The 19,619-nt window shown below is 37.9% G+C and overlaps 5 protein-coding genes across 7 annotated transcripts in view; 1 reads left to right on the forward strand and 4 right to left on the reverse strand.

Moving 5' to 3' along the window:
- LOC9310914 (putative F-box protein At4g05475) overlaps positions 1–4,509 on the reverse strand; it is a 5,542-nt gene extending 1,033 nt beyond the window's left edge. The window contains exons 1-2 of one of the 3 annotated variants that reach the window (XM_002874801.2): positions 4,011–4,509; positions 2,479–3,167 (exon numbers count right to left, since the gene is read on the reverse strand). In XM_002874801.2, the coding sequence (XP_002874847.1) occupies positions 2,804–3,167; positions 4,011–4,384 (738 nt within the window). In that variant the 5' untranslated portion in view covers positions 4,385–4,509 and the 3' untranslated portion in view covers positions 2,479–2,803. Of the gene's footprint in view, positions 1–420; positions 1,070–2,478; positions 3,168–4,010 lie in introns of those variants that run through there. The other 2 variants (XM_021020784.1, XM_002874800.2) reach the window with 2 other exon arrangements.
- Positions 4,510–4,562: 53 nt separating this feature from the next.
- Positions 4,563–6,260, reverse strand: LOC9310915 (putative F-box/LRR-repeat protein 22). The gene is given in 3 exon segments (XM_002874802.2): positions 4,563–5,406; positions 5,408–5,693; positions 5,931–6,260. Coding segments are annotated over 3 exon segments (894 nt in total). The 5' UTR covers positions 6,245–6,260; the 3' UTR covers positions 4,563–5,112.
- An 89-nt stretch (positions 6,261–6,349) lies between these two features.
- LOC9310916 (cell division cycle protein 123 homolog) lies at positions 6,350–7,655 on the reverse strand. The gene is given in 2 exon segments (XM_021020775.1): positions 6,350–6,730; positions 6,733–7,655. Coding segments are annotated over 2 exon segments (1,008 nt in total). The 5' UTR covers positions 7,553–7,655; the 3' UTR covers positions 6,350–6,542.
- Positions 7,656–8,236: 581 nt separating this feature from the next.
- Positions 8,237–9,391, reverse strand: LOC9310917 (putative F-box/LRR-repeat protein 9). The gene is made up of 2 exons (XM_002874804.2): positions 8,909–9,391; positions 8,237–8,785 (listed from the first exon to the last, which is right to left on the reverse strand). Exons 1-2 carry the CDS (start codon positions 9,250–9,252, stop codon positions 8,401–8,403), a joined length of 729 nt encoding a protein of 242 aa, XP_002874850.1. The 5' UTR covers positions 9,253–9,391; the 3' UTR covers positions 8,237–8,400.
- Positions 9,392–14,557: 5,166 nt separating this feature from the next.
- Positions 14,558–15,858, forward strand: LOC110227224 (uncharacterized mitochondrial protein AtMg00810-like). Its single transcript, XM_021020809.1, has 2 exons — positions 14,558–15,247; positions 15,495–15,858. The coding sequence occupies exons 1-2, from the start codon at positions 14,579–14,581 to the stop codon at positions 15,498–15,500; spliced, it is 675 nt and encodes a 224-aa protein (XP_020876468.1). The 5' UTR covers positions 14,558–14,578; the 3' UTR covers positions 15,501–15,858.
- Positions 15,859–19,619: the final 3,761 nt, after the last annotated feature.

Genomic DNA, 19,619 nt, shown 5'->3' on the forward strand with positions numbered 1-19,619 from the left:
CATCAAAATTAGCCTTCATATCCGTGCATGTCAAACCCCAAAGGTAGAGTACCTAAAAGAAAACTTTGAGTAAATGAATATCCAAAGTCCATTTATTGCAGATCTCCAGATCAGGTAAAAGGAAATTAAAAAGACATGATAAACTGAGTTTAATTAACACATGATTAACAAAAAAAAAAAAACAACGATTATAAATTATCAAAACTTTGTCCTAATTAATCCTCAGGAGAAAAAGGAACAAACACATATCAGAGATTTCTTATCAGTCAAAATATATATACTACTGGGACATTTTGTGTCTAATTCACAGATCAGTGAAATCAAATAAAAGTAATATCTCTCTAAACAGCATTTGGAGATTTCCATGACAAACAGTTCAAACGTAGCTTGCGAAAGGAATAGAGAGAAGAGAGAGAGAACCTATCGGCGATGTAGCTCAGGAGAGAATCGCTCACGAAATGTTCAATGTTAATCTCTAGCAATCCACCCTGGCTGAGATCAACAATGTGACGGCACATGCCCTCGAAATCGAACCGATAGAATAGGCAGTCTCGCAAGTTGATTTTCTGCCACATCGAAGGGTCTTTACATACGCGTCGCCACTGTCTGCACACCTTCCGAGCGTTATCCAGTATATCAGTCACGCTAAGTCGGAGCAGGATCGAAGTCGTCAACTCCGGCGGAAGATCCAACCAGTTTCGTTGCTCTTTTCTTCGCTCTTCATCTTCTTTCATGATCAACGACTGCAACGTAGTGGAGGTTGTCATTTTCTCTTCTCAAAAAGAGGAGGCTGTCATTTTCTTTTCTGAAAAAGAGGAGGCTGTCGTTTTTGAGGATAAGATTAGGTCAAATTAGTGAATAAGAAGTGAAGTGTATTGTTTCGGACATTTGGTCATCGTAGTATTATGTGTCTACGGTACGATTCATGCCACGTCTAATTAGGTCTCAATACTCCTGAAGAATCAAGCAAGACCAGCCGCATATATCGCAGATAACACTCACGCGCTAATGTTTGCTTGATTTTCTAAGGCCTAGGTAAATACACGCGCTCATAAACACTTTTGCCACCACCTCAATGATATCGTCATGAACAATCTTGGACTCGTTTTTTTTTTTTACTCGTTTCTATTTAAGTAAAAATAATAATTCCGTTTGATTTTTTGTTTTTGTTTTAATGTTAAGATTTTCTACCAAATAAAGTTTTATATAGTAATCTATCTAGCAGGAAAAAAATCAAACTTATCCAACAAAATATAGATTTAAAAGAATTAGGTTCGGTTTTGTTAATGCTTTATCATCAATTATATTTTTTAAAAATATATATATATATTTGCATATGTTAACTTTGATATAATTAAATAATCGATAAATGAAAAATATGGTTATTTAAATGAATAAATTGTATTCATTGTTTCGGAGCAAACCGTAGATTATTCTATGAGAGTTCAATGAGACTCTTCTGGTTACTTCGGGCATGCAAGATTTCCAAGAAGTGGTGTGGGCGGTATTGTTCTTTAGTGGATATGAGGACTCATGGTCCGCTATTCACAAGAGTAACAAGCGAGAGGATGGTTTAGTTAGTAAGAAGTTGGATAAAGTTCTTAAAAATCAGAAGGAAATGAGGAATTTGAAACTACCAACATAGAGAAAAGAGGAGATATGCAACTGAAGATTTGCAACAACAACCTAGAAACAAGGGATCACTTATTCTTTTCTTGCATATTTGCAACTGAAGTTTGGGAAAATCTAGCAAAAAACATATACAAGGCAAAATACTCAACAAACTGGTCAGCTCTAATTGTTACTGTCTCAGGTTAGTGGCAAGATCGAGTTGAGAACTTCGTCGCTCGCTACCTTTTTTAGACTGCAATTCATATGATATGGCGTGAAAGGAATGGACGTAAACATGGTGAACCGCCGAATACAGGTGCTCGCCTAATCACTTGGATTGATAAGCAAATGAGGAATTAAATCACAACAATCAAATCAAGTGGAGATGCTCGCTTCGACAAGGCACTCCAATTCTGGTTCCAATCAAGATCGTGATCTATTTCAATTTCAAACTTTAAGAATTTTTTCTGACAAAAACTCTTAACTAAAAGTGGCACTTGTTGTAAAAACGTTATTTTCTTTTTGAATTTAATTTAACATTTTATTCAAAAAAAAAAAAAAAGAGGAGATATGAACAAAACCACATGTTCTCTTTATTTTTCAGAAAGATTCAATTTCTCGTACCAATAATAGTCACTGGCATCATAGAGAAAAGAAGAGACATGATCGAGTTCATAAGTTGACAAGACCATCAAATGCAATCCTGTGTTCACAAAAGATTCAACCTGTAGTCATCATCTGAATCAGAATTGACAAAATGATATTATAGCAGCGGTTGAGTCACCGGGGCGTCTCAATTCTTTGATCCTCTCCAAACATCGCTTCTCAAGATTCCCGACAAGGTTCATGTTGAAACACTTGCGTACATGATAAGTTTTGAACTCACAAAATCCTTTATAGATCTCTGTAGCTATTGATTACAATCACACAAACACAGATTACACAAGATGATAAAACGATAACTATGAACAACCGATTATGATCTCATAAGGATCACAGAAGCTCTAGTCACGATCTCATGGCGATCGTGATCCCCAAGCGATTCATCACAACTCTTACAATCAACAACCAAAAGCATAAAACATCAAGCATCACAATCTCTTATGTATACATGGGACGGGTCTCCTTCCCCAGCTCTTCCGACTGTCACGGCTCATTTGACATCTCTGCTTCATTCTTCTTTACTTGCTTCTTAATTATGTCTTATTTGTACGTCAAGGTGTTCCAGATGAGGACAACCGTCACGAATGGCGTTTAAGCCTGTGTCGGTTAGTCGTCCGTTCCCAATAAGCTGGAGGTGGCGTAGTTCGGGCATGCTTTCAGCGATTGCTATGGCATCATCATCATCACAAGGGGTGTAGCCTGAGAAGTTTATCTTCAATGTCTTTAGCTGTGGGCAAGCGTGGCCTATAGCTTTCAAATCCAGTATAAACAATAAGTCGAAGAACTCGAGGGTTTCAAGAAATGGAAATTTCGCGATTGCGTTAACAAGTTCTTCTATCGTTGTTATCGATGGGTAACAGACTGGAAGTGCAAAACTTTTCAGATTACTTGATCTGAAAATAGTTACGTGAAGAGTTAAATCATAAACTAAGAAGATGAGTAACAAAAATATGTTATAAAAAAAAAAAACCATAACTAGAAATTCTCATATATAGTACTAATCAACTCAGAAGCATGTAAAATATGAAGAGCAAAGAATAATGTGTTATGTACAATCCCTTTGATCAAACTGGGACGACGAGTACATGCATGGCTTAAAAGATCAAAACTGTAATGATGCTTTAAGCAAGTCTATGACAAGAGCTCTATAAGCTAACGATATTCTTATATCTGCTAATAACCTATATAACTAGTTGTTTTCTTTAATCATGACAAAGGATAAGTATTAAGTAATTAATCAAGTATGATGAGGGTAAATAATAACGGGTGAAACAAAACTAGACTAGAACAATGTGAGAACAAAGGACTATAATAAATTTATAGCAACAGTTACTTGAAAGAACAAAAATCGAAACGATTTACTCTAAAAGACTATTAAGGCATGAAAATTAGCCTTCATATCTGTGCATATCTAACCCCAAACGTAGATTACAGAAAAGAAACCTTGAAGTAAATGAATATCCAAAGTCCATTCATAGCAGATCGCCAGATCAGGTAAAAGGAAATAACAAGACATGATAAACTGAGTTTAACTAACATATGATAAAACAAAAAAATCAACGATTATAAGTTATCAAAATTATGCCGTAGCTAAATCCTCAGGGCATTTTGTGACTGATTCACAGACAGTGAAATCAAATAAAAGTCATATTCCTCTAAACAGCATTTGGAGGTTTCCATGAAAAACCGTTCAAAAGTAGCGAATGTAATGAAGGGATAGAGAGAAGAAAGAGAACCTATCGGCGATGTAGCTGAGGAGAGAATCGCTCACGAAGCGATCAATTTTGATCTCTAGCAAGCCGCCCTGGCTGAGATCAACAGCGTCACGGCACCTGCGGCGCATGCTATCTGCATTGTACTTGAACAATATTCCGCGGTTTGCCAAGTCTCGCATGTCGATTTTCCGCCACATCGAAGGGTCTTTACAGATGCGTCGCCACGGGCTGCACACCTTCCGAGCGTTTTCCAGAATATCAGTCACGCTAAGACGGATCAGGATCAAAGACGTCAACTCCGACGGAAGATCCACCCAGTTTCTTGGCTCTTCGTCTTTCATCGGCGACGTAGAGGAGGTTCTCATTTTCTTTTTTGCAATAGCGGAGATCGTCATTTTTGAGGATAAAAATTAGGTCAAATCACTGCATAAGAAGTGAAGTGTACCCTTCTGCTTCCGTCTCTAAGTCAAAATTTGGTCATCGTAGTGTACGATACAGTTCATGCCACGTATAGTTTGGTCTCGACTATACGTATGTTAAATTTACCACATTTACATATGTTAAATTTGATAGAGTTTATCACTTAAGTAATGAATAAATGTGGTAAGTTAGATGAATATATAGTGATTTGTCTAACAAAAAAAAAGTTGAAGTTGAATGAATGATATGCAAAATACTGTGTTATTGCGACAAAGCAGTTTAGCTTCAATGTCTTTAGCCGTGGACAAGAATGAATGACCTATATAGCTTTGATTAATGTGAGACCTCGAGCTCTCACGAAATGGAAGTTTTGCGACTTCTTTTACAATGAAGTATAGCAAGACCACTGTTTTAAAAGTAATATTATGGGTCTGTGTCGGTACAATGACGTTTTCCAAATTTGCAGGTTAAACTGGCCTATCAAGTTTGCAGGTTGATAAATCGGACAAGAAGGCGATTTTCTTGAAAAAAGTTTGGGACTCTGTTCTTACCATCTGAAGGAAATTACAGGCTCAACTAGGGACTAAAGCAAAAGGGGACACACACGTCCACTGAAACTAGGGACTTACCCGAAAGAAAGAAAACAAGAACGAGTTCATTACCACTTACCACTGATACGATTCGACTGCGTATCCTTATCTAGTCAGTAGTCATAAAAATACAGGTCAGAATGATAGTAGAGGTCGTACTCAGTGTCATTGTTACCATATGAGTAAATTACCTCCTCTTCTCTTTTTTCTTCTTCTACTAAATCAAAATCCGAAAAAATGGCATATGGGTAATCAGCAGGTGAGTCATCAGGGCATCTAAGTTCTTTAATCCTCTCCAAACATCGTTTCTCCAGATCCCCGACAAGGTTAATGTTGAAACACTTGCGTAAATCAAGTTGTTCTAGGTGAGGACAACCGTCAAGAATGGCATTCAATTCAGTGTTGGTTTAGTGTGTTCCCAATAAGCTGGAGGTGGAGAAGACCAGACATTGTTTCAGCAATTGCTAGAGCATTATTGTCTCTCACATTTAGAGGAAGCCTGTAACCCACTGAGCTTAGCTTCAATATCTTCAGATTTGGACAAGACTGGCCTATAGCTTTCAAATGCTCATCTTCGATTGAGCAGTGCAAAAGCTCGAGTTCTTCAAGCAATGGAAGTTTCACGACTGCTACAAAAATTCCAACGCTCGTTATTTGGCCACCTCTAAGTCTAAGGCGTCTCAGATTACTTGATCTGCACAATTATATAGTTGCAATATAGAGTAATAAAATTATCTACTGCTTATAAGAACAACCATAAGATGCAAAATATCAGTATAGAATCTTTCCTAGTACTTAATCTCATAAGCATACTACTAACAAAAATCAGATGGAAACCCTAGACTAACACTTCCTTATACACACAATTGAAATTTCCTTGACACCAAACAAAAATTTTCGATGCTCGTGAGTTTTAGGGTTTAGAAAGAACCTGTCGGCGATGTAATTGAGGAGACAAGTGTTCTCAAATTGCCACTGATCAATGTTGATCTCAAGCAACCCTCCCTGGCTGAGATCAACGACGTGACGACAACAGGCTTCCATATCGAAAATACAGTATAATTTTCTCAGGTTTCTCATGTCGATTTTACGCCAAATCCATGGGTCTTTAGAGACGCGTCGCAACGGTCTGCATACTTTCTGAGCGTTTTGAAGTATCTCTAACGGGCCAAGCCGGAGTAGAATCGAAGACAGCAAATCCGGCAGTAGCTCCGCCCAGTTTGATGGCTCTTCTTCACCTTTCATCAGCGGAAGTTTGAAGTTGGTAGATTGTTAAGAAACCATTGTTTTAAATGAATTGGTAGATTGAAGTTTAAACAATAAAGTCAAATCATGACAAGAATGAAGATCATCAGTGAAACATGTTCATTTGAGGTTTTTTAATCCATTTTCTCTGTTGAGATCTGATGAAACACAACAATTATTGATGTAGGCACAACTACAATAACTCAAAAAGATTTATTGTCTAGTCTTCAAATACTCAAGAATCTAAGTCTTCTTGCTTCGCTGAGAACTCTCAAGTAGTTCTGCTTCGACCAAAAGCTCAAGCAACTTCAACCGAACTCTGATTCTCTTTCTGAAACTCCTCTTCCGCTATCTTAAGAACCTGAGCCCAACCACTACCAGAACTCACGTCAAGATAATCATAAGGAACAGCTGTTTTCAAACCAGGAAGCACACTGAGACGACTCTCAACAATCCTCAATTCCAAATCATCACATTCTCCATGATCTCCTCAAGTTCTTCCCAAGTATACATCAATGGCAAAGTAGAACCACACCAAGTATTGAAATCTATCAGCTTAACCTTTCTCTCTTTCGTCACATAAACATCAAAAGTGTAATTCTGTGATTCAAATTCAAACCTAATCTTATCATCAAAGAACTCTTCTATCAACCCTTTGATCAAATCCTTCTCATTGAGAAGAACAGGGTAAAATGTTGTTACCTCACGCTGACAAATCCCAACAAGGTCGTTAGATTTCACAAAGCATCTAAATTCCATCTCAGGCTTCAAAGAAGGGTACCATTTTCTCAAAGCAAGGTAGAAACTTTCTGGCCTTGAAGAGATTTTGTCAGTACATGAATCATAAGCATTGCAGAGATCATGGATTAACGAATCTGAGGAACGAAACAAGAGAGCAATCTCATTGAAACAAGTGCAGCTTAGATTCTGCGATGGACTGATCCAAGCTGCGTCTTTTGGTGCACTCCAATTCAGCTTCGGGATAATTGTGCCGCCTAGGGTTTCGATTGATTCCCTGATCTCGATTTCGAGTTCTGGAAAAGAAGGGTGATTCAATGGTGGCTCTCCTTCGTTATCTGAAGCTTCTTCGGGGACTTGGAAATCATCTTCTTCTTCGAAATTGTGGACTCTGTTAGGCATTGCGTCTTAGTTTGTTACGGAATCTGGGAGAAGAAACGGACCAGAATCGTCGATGAGATAGTTGATGAATGATTCTGGAAGTTTGTGAAATTTGGTTTTGATGGTTAAGGATTTGAATTTCGGATACCAGTTCTGAATCTGGCATCGATCTACTTCTTCTTCCTTCATCGCGATCAACGAATTGATTGTAGATGACACAAATTTCTTCCTCCGGCGTTATGGAGGTTTTAGGGTTCTTTTTGTTTGCAGACGATGATCTCTAGCGGCGAGGGTTTTATTATTTATTGCTAGAGAAAACTTTTTATGGGCCGTGTAAAAGCCCATATTTTTCCCATATCATTGCTGAATCTATCTTTCCAAACCATGTTTTACCATTGAAATATTTTCGATCAAACCCATGCTTATTGGGCCGTGCCGATCCTGAATAGGTGATGTTAATTAGATTAATTATACTGTCTTGGTACTCATGGGAATATATCGTGGTGTGAGCCAGATGAATTGGATTGGAAGGAGGTGAACGGTTTGGATGAGCGAAAACTGTATGAATCTCTCTGGTTTGAGAATAGCCATCAACACACTCAGCAGCAACTATGATGGGAACATTGTCATCTTCTGGAACAAGCAGCTTGAAGGTATCCCAAGAGGTTAATGGAGCTTTGGTCAGCCGATATTTTCTTGGAAAGACGAGAGGGAGGTTGAGAAGATTGAGTGGTCAAATGCTGTCTTTAAACTTGATCCCTTTTCACACTCATATGGCGTCAAAGTCTTATTTTCTGCTTCTGTCCATGTATGAAATTCTACAATCCTTTTTAACTACCATCTTTGGTTCTTTTAAATATACACTATGGTCCCTTGGCTTTAAAGGTTCTGATATATGATAGAATGCCCACTAAGGTTCACGGAGATTCCAAAGTGAATTGTATGAATCGGTAAAATACAATAATCTAAATGAGAATTACAAACAAACGAATTGGATCTGCCAGTACCTCTCATGAAGCGAGGTAAGTCATTCGGGGTTATCCTCTCAAACCAACAAGGTTAATGTTTAAACACTTGTGTAAATCGAGGTTTTCCAGGTGAGGACAACCTTCAAGAATGGCGTTCAAGCCCGTGTCCGATAATCCGTTCCTGTAAAGCTGGAGGTGGCGAAGACCGGGCATTGTTTCACCAATAGCTAGAGCAACCTTATCACAACACTTAAAATTACCAATACAGTTTAGCTTTAACGTCCTCAGATTTGGACAAGACTGGCCTACAACTTTTAAAACTTGTCCTCTGATTGATGACTTGTATGTAATCTCAAGTTCTTCAAGTAATGGGAGCTTCATGACTGCTTCGACAACTCCACTGCTAACTACTGGACCACAGTCAACAACTCCAAGCCGTCTCAGATTACTTGATCTGCATAGAGTAGCAATATAGAGAATTATAACATGATCTAATTACACTATATATGTGAACATTAACCATATCACAATTTATATAAAATTTGCGTGTTTGCGATTTTTAGGGTTTAGAAAGAACCTGTCGGCGATGTAATTGAGGAGAGAAGTGTTCACCAAGTGCTCAATGTTGATCTCAATCAAGCCTCCCTTACTGAGATCAACGGCGCGACGGCACACGGCCTCGAGATCATGAAACAAGTCTTCGAATTTTTTCGGGATTTTTATGTCGATTTTACGCCACATCGATGGGTCTTTACAGATGCGTCGCCACGATCTGCATACTCTCTGAGCGTTTAGAAGTATCTCAATCGCACCGAGACGGTGCAGGATCGATGACGTCAGTTCCGGCGGTAGCTCTGTCCAGTTTGTAGACTCTCCGTTTTTCATCGCCGGAGGCAAAGGGGAAGAAGACGACGAAGCCATTCCAAGGATCCTATTGATGTATAAGTCCTAAGAGCAAGCCCAATGGTAGAGTTCTTTAAAGGACTCTTAAACATTTTTTAGTTATAAATTATGACAATTTCAAAATTAAGAGTTTATGTTGAATCCTAAAAAAAAATTGTGTCCAATGGTAGAATCCTTAAGTGGGTTTCTTAAAAAAAAATGATAGAAAATTAAGCTTACTATTAAAGATGATGAAAAAACTAAGCTTACCATTAAAGATGATGAAAAATTAAGCTTACATCAGACAAGTCTAAATTAACGAGGCTGCATCGTCATCAAGATATTTATATCACTACACAGTCCAACTCAACAAAATTAAGCTTAGATGATGAAAAAAATCATATGAGAAAAGAATTGGTGTGAACACTTTGCATCAGTGACAACATTGGTAAATGACTCATCAGCATAAGAAAATATAAGAGTTAAAAGAATTGAGGAAATAGAACAATGAGTATGATAAAGAAGTCTGAAAGATAGCATGCATGATCTTTCTGATGTAAAGCTTTTAACATGAAGTCTACTTCATGATTCCTTTTCTTAAATAGAATTTTCACTGCATGCGGCTTGAAGGCATTCCACTAGCAATGCCGTGATAGTTAATGGAAAGCAACTCTTAAACACTTGAACCATACTGAGCATTAGATCTTTCTCCTGAGTATCTGTAGAATTTCTTTTAGCAGGTGCAGACATGGCATAATCTGTTCAATATCTCCCTTGAAACCAACTGCAAATGAAACAAGTACCATCATGATCATTCTAGCACTCACTCACTCACTAAAGCACATATCTGTTATGTTATGATGAACACAAGGGAACCAACAAAAAAATCAAGTTACTACGTCACAAACTAAACTAGCCTAGAAGGAAAAAATGTTATCACACAAATCATAAATTCGATTAACACTTTTCTAAAAACTATCTCTACGAAAATATGACGCCTAACGTAGGTTTAATTATCAGAGAGACTAAGAAACATAATATATCAAAAAATGTGACTATCCGAGAACAAATCTAAACAAAGAAGAACAGTAGCATGAATCAAATTATGAGATTACGAAAGCTAAGTTAGCAGGAATCAAATTCAGGAAGGAGGAGCAGTACGAAAGCTAAGTTTAGGAGAAAGTGAATCAGAAGTTAAAATCAAACAGATTCTTAACATTGATCGACCATTTCTTAATCAAATCAACGCATAATCGTCACCTCTAACACATAAATGTTCACTGATTATGATCAACGATCGTCAATCGTCGAACCTTAACAAACCGAAGCTAGAACAACGCCTGACAGTGAGATTCTACTCAATCGACGAGCAACGAGAGTAAATCCTTACCGGTTGAATCGCTATACAGTTGTATATGTGGTAGGCGCTACCGGTAAACGTTCAACGGCAACAAGACGACGGCACCAGAGAGAAAAAATCGCCGACGGAATTCGGAAAAAACAAGGCAAGAGAGAGAGACACGGGAATTTTTTTTTTTTGTTTTCTCACTTTTTCGAACCAATGACGCGGTGACACGTAGCACCTCTTAACAGCCCAAAAAACTCTAAAACAAGAAACGTTTCTTTGATTTATTATCTGTTTTGATTTAAATTTAGGGTTTTTATTATAAGAACTAAAGCTTAGAACCCTTTAAGAGCCACCATTGCTGTTGCTCTAATAGAGTCAGTCTCTGTAAACTGGTATAAGTATAAACCAGTACATTAGATTATATTTCTAATTCCGGTTAAGGGTTAACCGCACCATGTATTCTTTTTCTAATAAATGAGAATGAGATTTTGTTTTTGTTTAGTAAAATGGTATCAGAGCAAACACGATTCTAACAAACTCTCGATCTCCGATTTTTCTCGGGAAAATTCTCACTTTCTCGGGAAAATTTCTTCAATTCTCATTCAATCTCTCTTCATCTTTTTCGCGAATCCTTCTCTGTGTCTATCCGAAGCTTCGTTCATCTGTCTCCTATGCGATTCAACTCTACTCCGCGATATCAAAACTGAAATCGAGCTCAATGGGAAGAAGAAAAACGAAGACTCGTTCTGTCACACCGGATCCGCCTGATTTTACATCGCTGACGCCTCGCGAGCCACCGTCTGGTTCAATTCAAGCTCGTCGCGACGCCGATGTTCACGAAAGTAATCAGTCTCGAGCGATGTTCCCTAAACGTTCTTCACATCACTTTGAGGTATCTGATTCACCTGATAATGTTCACAGTCCCTACTATCTTCATAGTTCAGATCATCCTGGTTTAGTTCTCACTGCTGATCCCTTAGACGGAAATAATTACGGAACCTGGTTGATTGCTATGACTACGAGTATAGAGGCTAAGAACAAATTTGGATTTCTAGATGGATCGATCTCTAAACCTGATGATGATGATCCGTATTGCAAGATCTGGTCTAGGTGTAATAGTATGGTCAAGTCTTGGCTTCTTAACAGTGTTACGAAGAAGATCTATACGAGTATTATGTACTTCAAAACTGCATCTGATATTTGGAAAGATCTTCATACTCGTTTCCACAAATCTAATCTTCCAAGACTGTACAAGCTTAGACAACAGATTCACTCTCTTCGACAAGGCAGTATGGATTTATCATCGTATCATACTCTTACTCAGTCTTTGTGGGAAGAACTGGCTAGTTTTCAGGCTACAGCTCGGACTATTGAGGATTTGGTTGCAGAAAGAGAAACTAATCGTGTCATAGACTTTCTTATGGGTCTTAATGACAACTATGATACTGTTAGAAGTCAGATTCTTATGAAGAAAAGTCTACCAAATCTCTCTGAAGTATACAACATTCTTGATCAAGAGGATAGTCAGAAATCAGCTCGTCTTCCTTCTCATACCAGTGTCGATCCATCAGCCTTTCAAGTCAATACACAGGTTTCATCTACTCCTGTTCCTGGTAATCAGAATGCTGGAGATGGTTCTTCTCAGAAAAGAGACAGGCATGTTTGCACATACTGTGGTAAAGTGGGACATATAATGGAGAAATGCTACAAGAAGGTTGGATATCCTTTGCACTTCAAGTCTAAACACAAGGCTGGATTATCTACTTCAGTTCATGCAAATGCAGCCACTACTGAAGCACCTGAGCAACTCCACTCTTCAGATGATCTTACTCCATCACAGATACAACAGCTTATGTCTTTCCTCAGCACCAAGCTTCAGTCTTCTAGCACCACTATCACTCCTGAAGTTCACTCTGTCTCAGTTTCTGGCCCTTCTTCTTCTACAGTGTGCCCAATTTCCAGTAATTTTTATCCCTCTATCCATTGTTCTTTTTCCGGAATTGATAGGCCATATGTCTGTTCTGTTAATAGTAATGTCCTTGCTATTAACGCATGGGTCATAGACTCATGAGCTTCTCATAATATCTGTCATGATAGAAATTCTTATTCTTCATACAATTCTCTTTCAAACACCACTGTTTCCTTACCTAATGGCGGCCTTGTGAGCATTGTCGGTTTAGGAACAGTTCCTCTGGGTAGTAATCTAACCCTTAGTCATGTTCTCTACATTCCCCAATTCAAGTTTAATCTCCTTAGTGTTAGTTCCTTAGCCAAACATCTGGGTTATAAGGTTCTCTTTGATGATCTTTCTTGTGAAATTCAGGATCATACACGGGGATTAATGATTGGTAAGGGTAGGGAAATGGCCAATCTCTATTTTCTGGATATAGAAACTCTTTCTCTTCCAGGTATTCCTCTAAATACTATCTCTGTTCAAGCAAATGCTGTTTCTAGCCATGATTTGTGGCATAAAAGGTTAGGACACCCCTCTATGTCTAAGATTCTTCCTATGCAAAATGTCTTAGATTTTCCTAAACCAAAGAATAATACAGATTCTCATTGTAAAATCTGTCATCTATCAAAACAAAAACATATTCCTTTTGTTTCTCATAATAACATCAGTTTAAAACCCTTTGATCTTGTTCACATTGACACCTGGGGTCCATTTTCTGTCCCTACTCATGATGGTTTCAAATACTTCTTAACCATTGTAGATGATTGCTCCAGAACTACTTGGGTTTACCTGTTAAAAACCAAATCTGATGTTCTTCAAGTCTTTCCTACCTTTATTGCTATGATAGAAACTCAATATGAAACAAAACTTAAGGGGGTTAGATCCGATAATGCTCCAGAGTTAGCTTTTAAGGAACTTTTTCATTCTAAAGGAATTCAATCCTTTCACTCTTGTCCAGAAACTCCACAACAAAATTCTGTTGTGGAGAGAAAACATCAACATATTTTAAATGTTGCAAGATCTCTCTTCTTTCAATCTCATATTCCTCTTCCTTACTGGGGTGATTGTATCCTTACCTCAGTTCATCTTATAAATCGCCTACCTGCTCCTATTCTAGGTGATAAAACTCCTTTTGAGGTTCTCACAAAGAAACAACCTGACTATAATCTTTTAAAAGTTTTTGGTTGTCTTTGTTATGCATCTACCTCTCCGAAGAACAGACATAAGTTTGATCCCCGAGCTAAAGCTTGTGTCTTTCTTGGATATCCAGCTGGGTACAAAGGCTACAAGCTTCTAGACCTTGAGACAAATTCAATTACTATCTCAAGACATGTGGTTTTCCACGAAGAGCTCTTTCCCTTTGGTAAATCAGATTTATCTCAGGAAGCTTCTGAATTTTTTCCTGATCTGATTGAACACCATCCTGTGATTCATATTTCATCTGGTGAAGATACTTCTCTATCTTCCCCTTCTGTAGAGAATCTGCCTTCTGCTGATCCTACTATAAATGTCCCTGAATCTTCTGTTCAAACATCTCACAGGAGGACAAAAACACCTACTTACCTTCAGGATTACTACTGTCATTCAGTAGGGTCCTCAACCACTATTCATGAAATAGCTAAATATCTCTCTTACAGTAATATCAATCCTCTGTATTACTCTTTTTTAGTCGCCATTGATAAACACCTTGAACCCAAAACTTACACTGAGGCAAAGAAGCATCAGGTTTGGTGTGGTGCTATGGGGACTGAGATTGATGCACTTGGGTTACAGACACTTGGGAAATCTGCACTCTTCCACCTAATAAAAAGGCCATAGGTTGTAAATGGATTTACAAAATCAAGTTTAATGCAGATGGTAGTGTTGAGAGATATAAAGCACGTTTGGTTGCTAAAGGTTATACTCAAGAGGAAGGTGTTGATTTTCATGAAACTTTTTCTCCAGTGGCTAAACTCACTTCAGTCAAACTTGTTCTTGTTATTTCATCTATTCAGGGCTTCTCATTAACACAATTGGATGTATCTAATGCATTCCTTAATGGAGATCTAGATGAAGAAATCTACATGAAGCTTCCACCTGGATATTCCTCAAAACAGGGGGACCCTTTTCCTCCTAATGCTGTTTGCAGATTAAAGAAGTCTTTGTATGGTCTTAAACAGGCATCCAAGCAGTGGTTCATCAAGTTCTCTACAACACTCACTGCTTTGGGGTTTGAACAATCCTACTGTGACCATACTTGTTTCTTCAAAATCACTAATGTTGTTTTTCTCTGTGTCTTGGTGTATGTGGATGACATCCTTATTGCAAGCAATACTGATGCTGAGGTTGATACATTGAAACAACAATTACAGTCTGCATTCAAACTGCGAGATCTAGGTCCTCTCAAATATTTTTTGGGCCTGGAAATAGCAAAATCTGCGTCTGGTATCATCATTTGTCAACGTAAGTATGCTCTTGATCTCTTAGATGAGACTGGTCTTCTTGGTTGCAAACCGTCATCTGTTCCTCTAGATCCTCATCTGAAACTAGAAAAGGACTCTACTGGTGAATTAGTAGATGCCAAGGCTTATAGACGTCTCATAGGCAGATTAATGTACTTGCAAATTACCAGACCCGATATTACTTTTGCTGTGAATAAGCTCAGTCAGTTTTCTGAAGCACCTCGCACAGTTCATCAGCAAGCTCTGCATAAAGTCTTAGCCTACATCAAAGGCACAGTTGGTAAAGGTTTATTATATCCAGTCACCTCAGAAATGCAACTTATAGGCTATGCGGATGCTGATTATGGTTCTTGCTTAGACTCCAGGAGATCTACATCTGGTTACTGTTTCTTCTTAGGTTCTTCTCTCATTTCTTGGAAGTCCAAGAAGCAACAGATTTGTGCAAAGTCTTCTGCTAAAGCAGAATACAGGAGCTTGTCTTTTGCCTCTGATGAACTTGTTTGGCTCACCAATTATCTCAAGGAATTACAGGTTCATCTGGTAAAACCAACTCTCTTTTACCGTGATAATACTGCAGCAATTCACATTGCTAATAATCCAGTCTTCCATGAGCGTACAAAGCACATGGAAAAAGATTGCCACAGTGTCCGTGAAAGATTGCTTGCAGGTCTCTTTAAACTGATACATGTTCCGACTGAAGAACAAATTGCAGATCCTCTCACCAAGGCATTGTATCCAGCTCAGTTTAATCATCTAGTGCGCAAGATGAGTCTCCATAATCTTTACGCCCTATCTTGAGGGGGACTATTGATGTATAAGTTCTAATAGAGTCAGTCTCTGTAAACTGGTACAAGTATAAACCAGTACATTAGATTATATTTCTAATTCCGGTTAAGGGTTAACCACACCATGTATTCTTTTTCTAATAAATGAGAATGAGATTTTGTTTTGGTTTAGTAAAAGATCCAATTTGCCGTATCCGACTCTATTTTACAATCAGGTCCTCACGGTATAATATATTTCCGAAACTAATTTGGGCCGAACATACTTAAATAATACCTTGGGCGTAGGCCCATATATTTTATTGAAATGCACCGTGTAAGACTAAAGGCTTCTCAGATTACTAGGACTGCAAATAGTTGTGAGTAAAAAGTTTAAAACATATATGACCTAAGATAGAGAACCGAAGAAGAAAGACAACAATGCAAAAGAACGATTTCAGACCTCAGAGGCTCAGAAGAATAACAATCTGGATGTTTTCTACTCCTAAACCCGATAGAATAAAGGAGAAGAATAAACTTTGCATTGTTTAAATTGGGACAATAATGTAGAAGAAACAAAACATATTCAATCCTATTGAGAGCACTTTTATTAACAAAACAATTTAACCAATTGACTTCTAACTTGTAATGCATACCTTCCCAAGTAAAGTGTAAAATTAATGTCCAAAAGTAAAGAGTAAAATCAATGTCCACTCTTTTTTTGTTTTTTTTAGGGAATTTTTATTACCAAAAGGAAAGGTTATTTACAATCTTGTTTCTTTTTGTCAATTTATTCTTTTCGTATGATAGTCAATTATACAATAATCATTAAGAGTCTACTAGCTAGTGATTATTGATAATGATGTGATTTTCATGGGGACACCTTGTGGAATGTTATTGTCTTTGGACATTGTTGATATAAAAGATCAAACGAAATTGGTGATGACTGATGAAACACCAAGGGAAAGTGTAATGTACGATTATATTCTCTCTACAGGTCTACTCAAGTTTCTTTTAGCTATCAATCGCAAAACTTTAGAGTTGATGCTAAAATTAGTTAGTTTTCATAAGTGAATTTAACTAATTAAAATATTGTTAATGTTATATGTAATATGTAACTAAACGATTGTGATAAAGTAATGTGCCAACTAAAAAATACAAAGACCCATAACATTGTTCTCGAGCAACTTAAAATCACGCGCTCAAAACTTCTTAAAAGTCCAAAGGAAATATATTGAAACTACCAAGATAGAGAGAAAGGAAACTGAAAATGTTCATAACTCAAACAACAAAGGTGTCTCCGCATTATTCAGAAAGATTCAATATCTAGTCCCAATGATAGTGGACCTCATTGTGGACGCTGCGCCTTAATCTGAGTCATCATCTGAGTCATAATCTGAGTCATTGGGGTGCCTCAAGTCTTTGATCCTCTCGAAACATCGCTTCTTGAGATCCCCAACAAGGTTGATGTTGAAACACTGGCGTAAATCAAGGTGTTCCAGGTGAGGACAACCATCAAGAATGGCGTTCAAGCCCTTGTTGGTTAGCCCGTTCCCTATAAGCTGGAGGCGGCGTAGTTCAGGCATGCTTCCTGCAATGGCTATGGCATTGTCATCAAACCCACTATTTGAAAACATGATTTCAGGGTTGCGTTTTAGCTTCAATGTCTTCAGATTTGGACAAGACCGGCCTATATCTCTCAGAGACCCTCCTGAAAATAAGCAGTATCAAACCTCAAGGTCTTCAAGCAATGGAACTTTCGAAACTGCTTTGGCAACTCCCTCATCTGTTATTGGAATGCACCTTACAAGTCCTAGGCTTTTCAGATTATTTGACCTGCAAATATTTGTGAGTAAAAAGAGTCAAAAACATAACGTAAGATAGAGTGGACGAAAGACAGATGCAAAAGATCTTCTTTCTTTTTTTCCGTAACTCACGAAGAACCTGAGTCAACCCTTTTAGACGTCAAAACCATAACAATCTGAGAATGATCAATTGGATATTTTCTAATCCAAAATTGTAAGAACAAAGGAATATACAGAAACAAACGTGAAATTTTCTTGAACACAACGAAACCAATGATTCAACATAATCCTAAGCAACTGTGTCCAAAGGTGCATTCATAAAGAGTGACACAAAATCCTCCAATCACACTAACCCTAGAATTAGCAACAACTATTGGCAGCTTGTTTACGCAGTTGATAGTATCCTGATTTAACAGTATAATTACCATCCTTAGTGTAAATCCAAGAGATACTATCAGCGGCTCCTGTAAAGGATGGTCTAATTGTTTTAATCAGAGACATATCCTCAGCACAAATATATTGATCTATAATCTGCTCATTCCATCTAGAACTACCCGTGATCAAGAGATCCTGCACAACTTCTGGTTTTTGCATGATATTAACCTTCAACTTAGCAGGTCTAGGCGGGTTAGATGGAAGCCAATTATCATTCCAGATATTAATGTGTTGCCCATTTCCAACAATCCATTTAATCCCATTAGAAAGAAGTTTGTTACCTTCCAATATACTTCTCCAAGCATGACTAGATCTCCTCTTACTACCAGCTGCCAATAGACTGGATTTTGGATAGTACTTATCCTTATATAGCTGTGCTAAGAGAGATTGTGGATTCTGCAAGATCCTCCAGCTTTGTTTGGCCAGCATTGCTATGTTGAAATGCTGCAGGTCACGGATGCCCAAGCCTCCCATTTGTTTTGGATTGTTGATTTTCTTCCACGCAATCCATGATATTTTACGTTGATCTTTGGATGCAGACCACCAGAACCGACGTATTGTCGATGTTATCTGCTTAATGAGCTTCATGGGAAGGAGGAAGCATGACATACAATAAGCTGGAAGGGAAGTAGCAACAGCCTTGATAAGGACTTCTTTACATGCAGGAGAAAGAAGTTGAGAGTACCAACTTTCCATTTTTTGAGCCATTCTTTGTTGTATATAAGAAAAAGCATTGTATTTGTTTCTCCCAACAAATTCTGGTAAACCAAGATATCTCCCAAAGCCTCCAATTTTAGTTATCCCCAATATATGACTAAGATGTTCTTTCTGTTGCGGAGTTAATCCTTTTCCAAAAGTAATCGCAGATTTTTGTAAATTAACTTGCTGACCTGATATTACTGCGTATTGATGAAGAATGTGAAGCAGCGTATTGCACTCTTCATCCGTGGCTTTGCAGAAAAGTAGTGAGTCATCTGCAAACAATAAATGCGATATTGGAGGACCTTTTTTGCTGGCTCTAAAACCATGTAATTGGCCTTTCAAGTTGAATTCTCGAATTAATGCAGATAAGCCTTCTGAGCATATAAGATAGAGATAAGGAGATATTGGATCACCTTGACGGATACCTCTTTGGGGAGTGATGTTGCCTACTGGATTACCATTTACAAGGATTGAATATGAAACTGTGGTTATGCATTTCATAATCCATGAACACCACTTATCTGCAAATCCCAGCCTCTTCATCATTGCTTCAATGAAAACCCATTCAACTTTATCAAATGCTTTACTAATATCCAGTTTGAGAGCCATAAAGGGGTATTTAAGGTTTCGGATATGAAGCGAGTGAAGCAATTCATGAGCAATAAGGACATTATCAGTAATTAATCGGTCCGGGATAAACGCAGTTTGATTTTCTGAGATTATAAGATGAAGCCAAGGCTTGAGCCTATCAGCCAAAACTTTGGAAATAAGCTTATAAGCTACATTACATAGACTTATAGGCCTAAAGTCTTTCACCTCTTTTGGATGCTCAACTTTAGGGATCAGACATATATGAGTATGATTAATTGCAGGGTCTAGATCTCCATGATGAAAGAAAGACTGAGCAAAGCTAAGCACACCTTTTTTAATAGTTGACCAATGATCTTTGTAGAAACCTGC

The sequence above is a fragment of the Arabidopsis lyrata genome, assembly GCF_000004255.2.
Source record: "Arabidopsis lyrata subsp. lyrata unplaced genomic scaffold ARALYscaffold_6, whole genome shotgun sequence".
NCBI classification, from domain to species: domain Eukaryota; kingdom Viridiplantae; phylum Streptophyta; class Magnoliopsida; order Brassicales; family Brassicaceae; genus Arabidopsis; species Arabidopsis lyrata.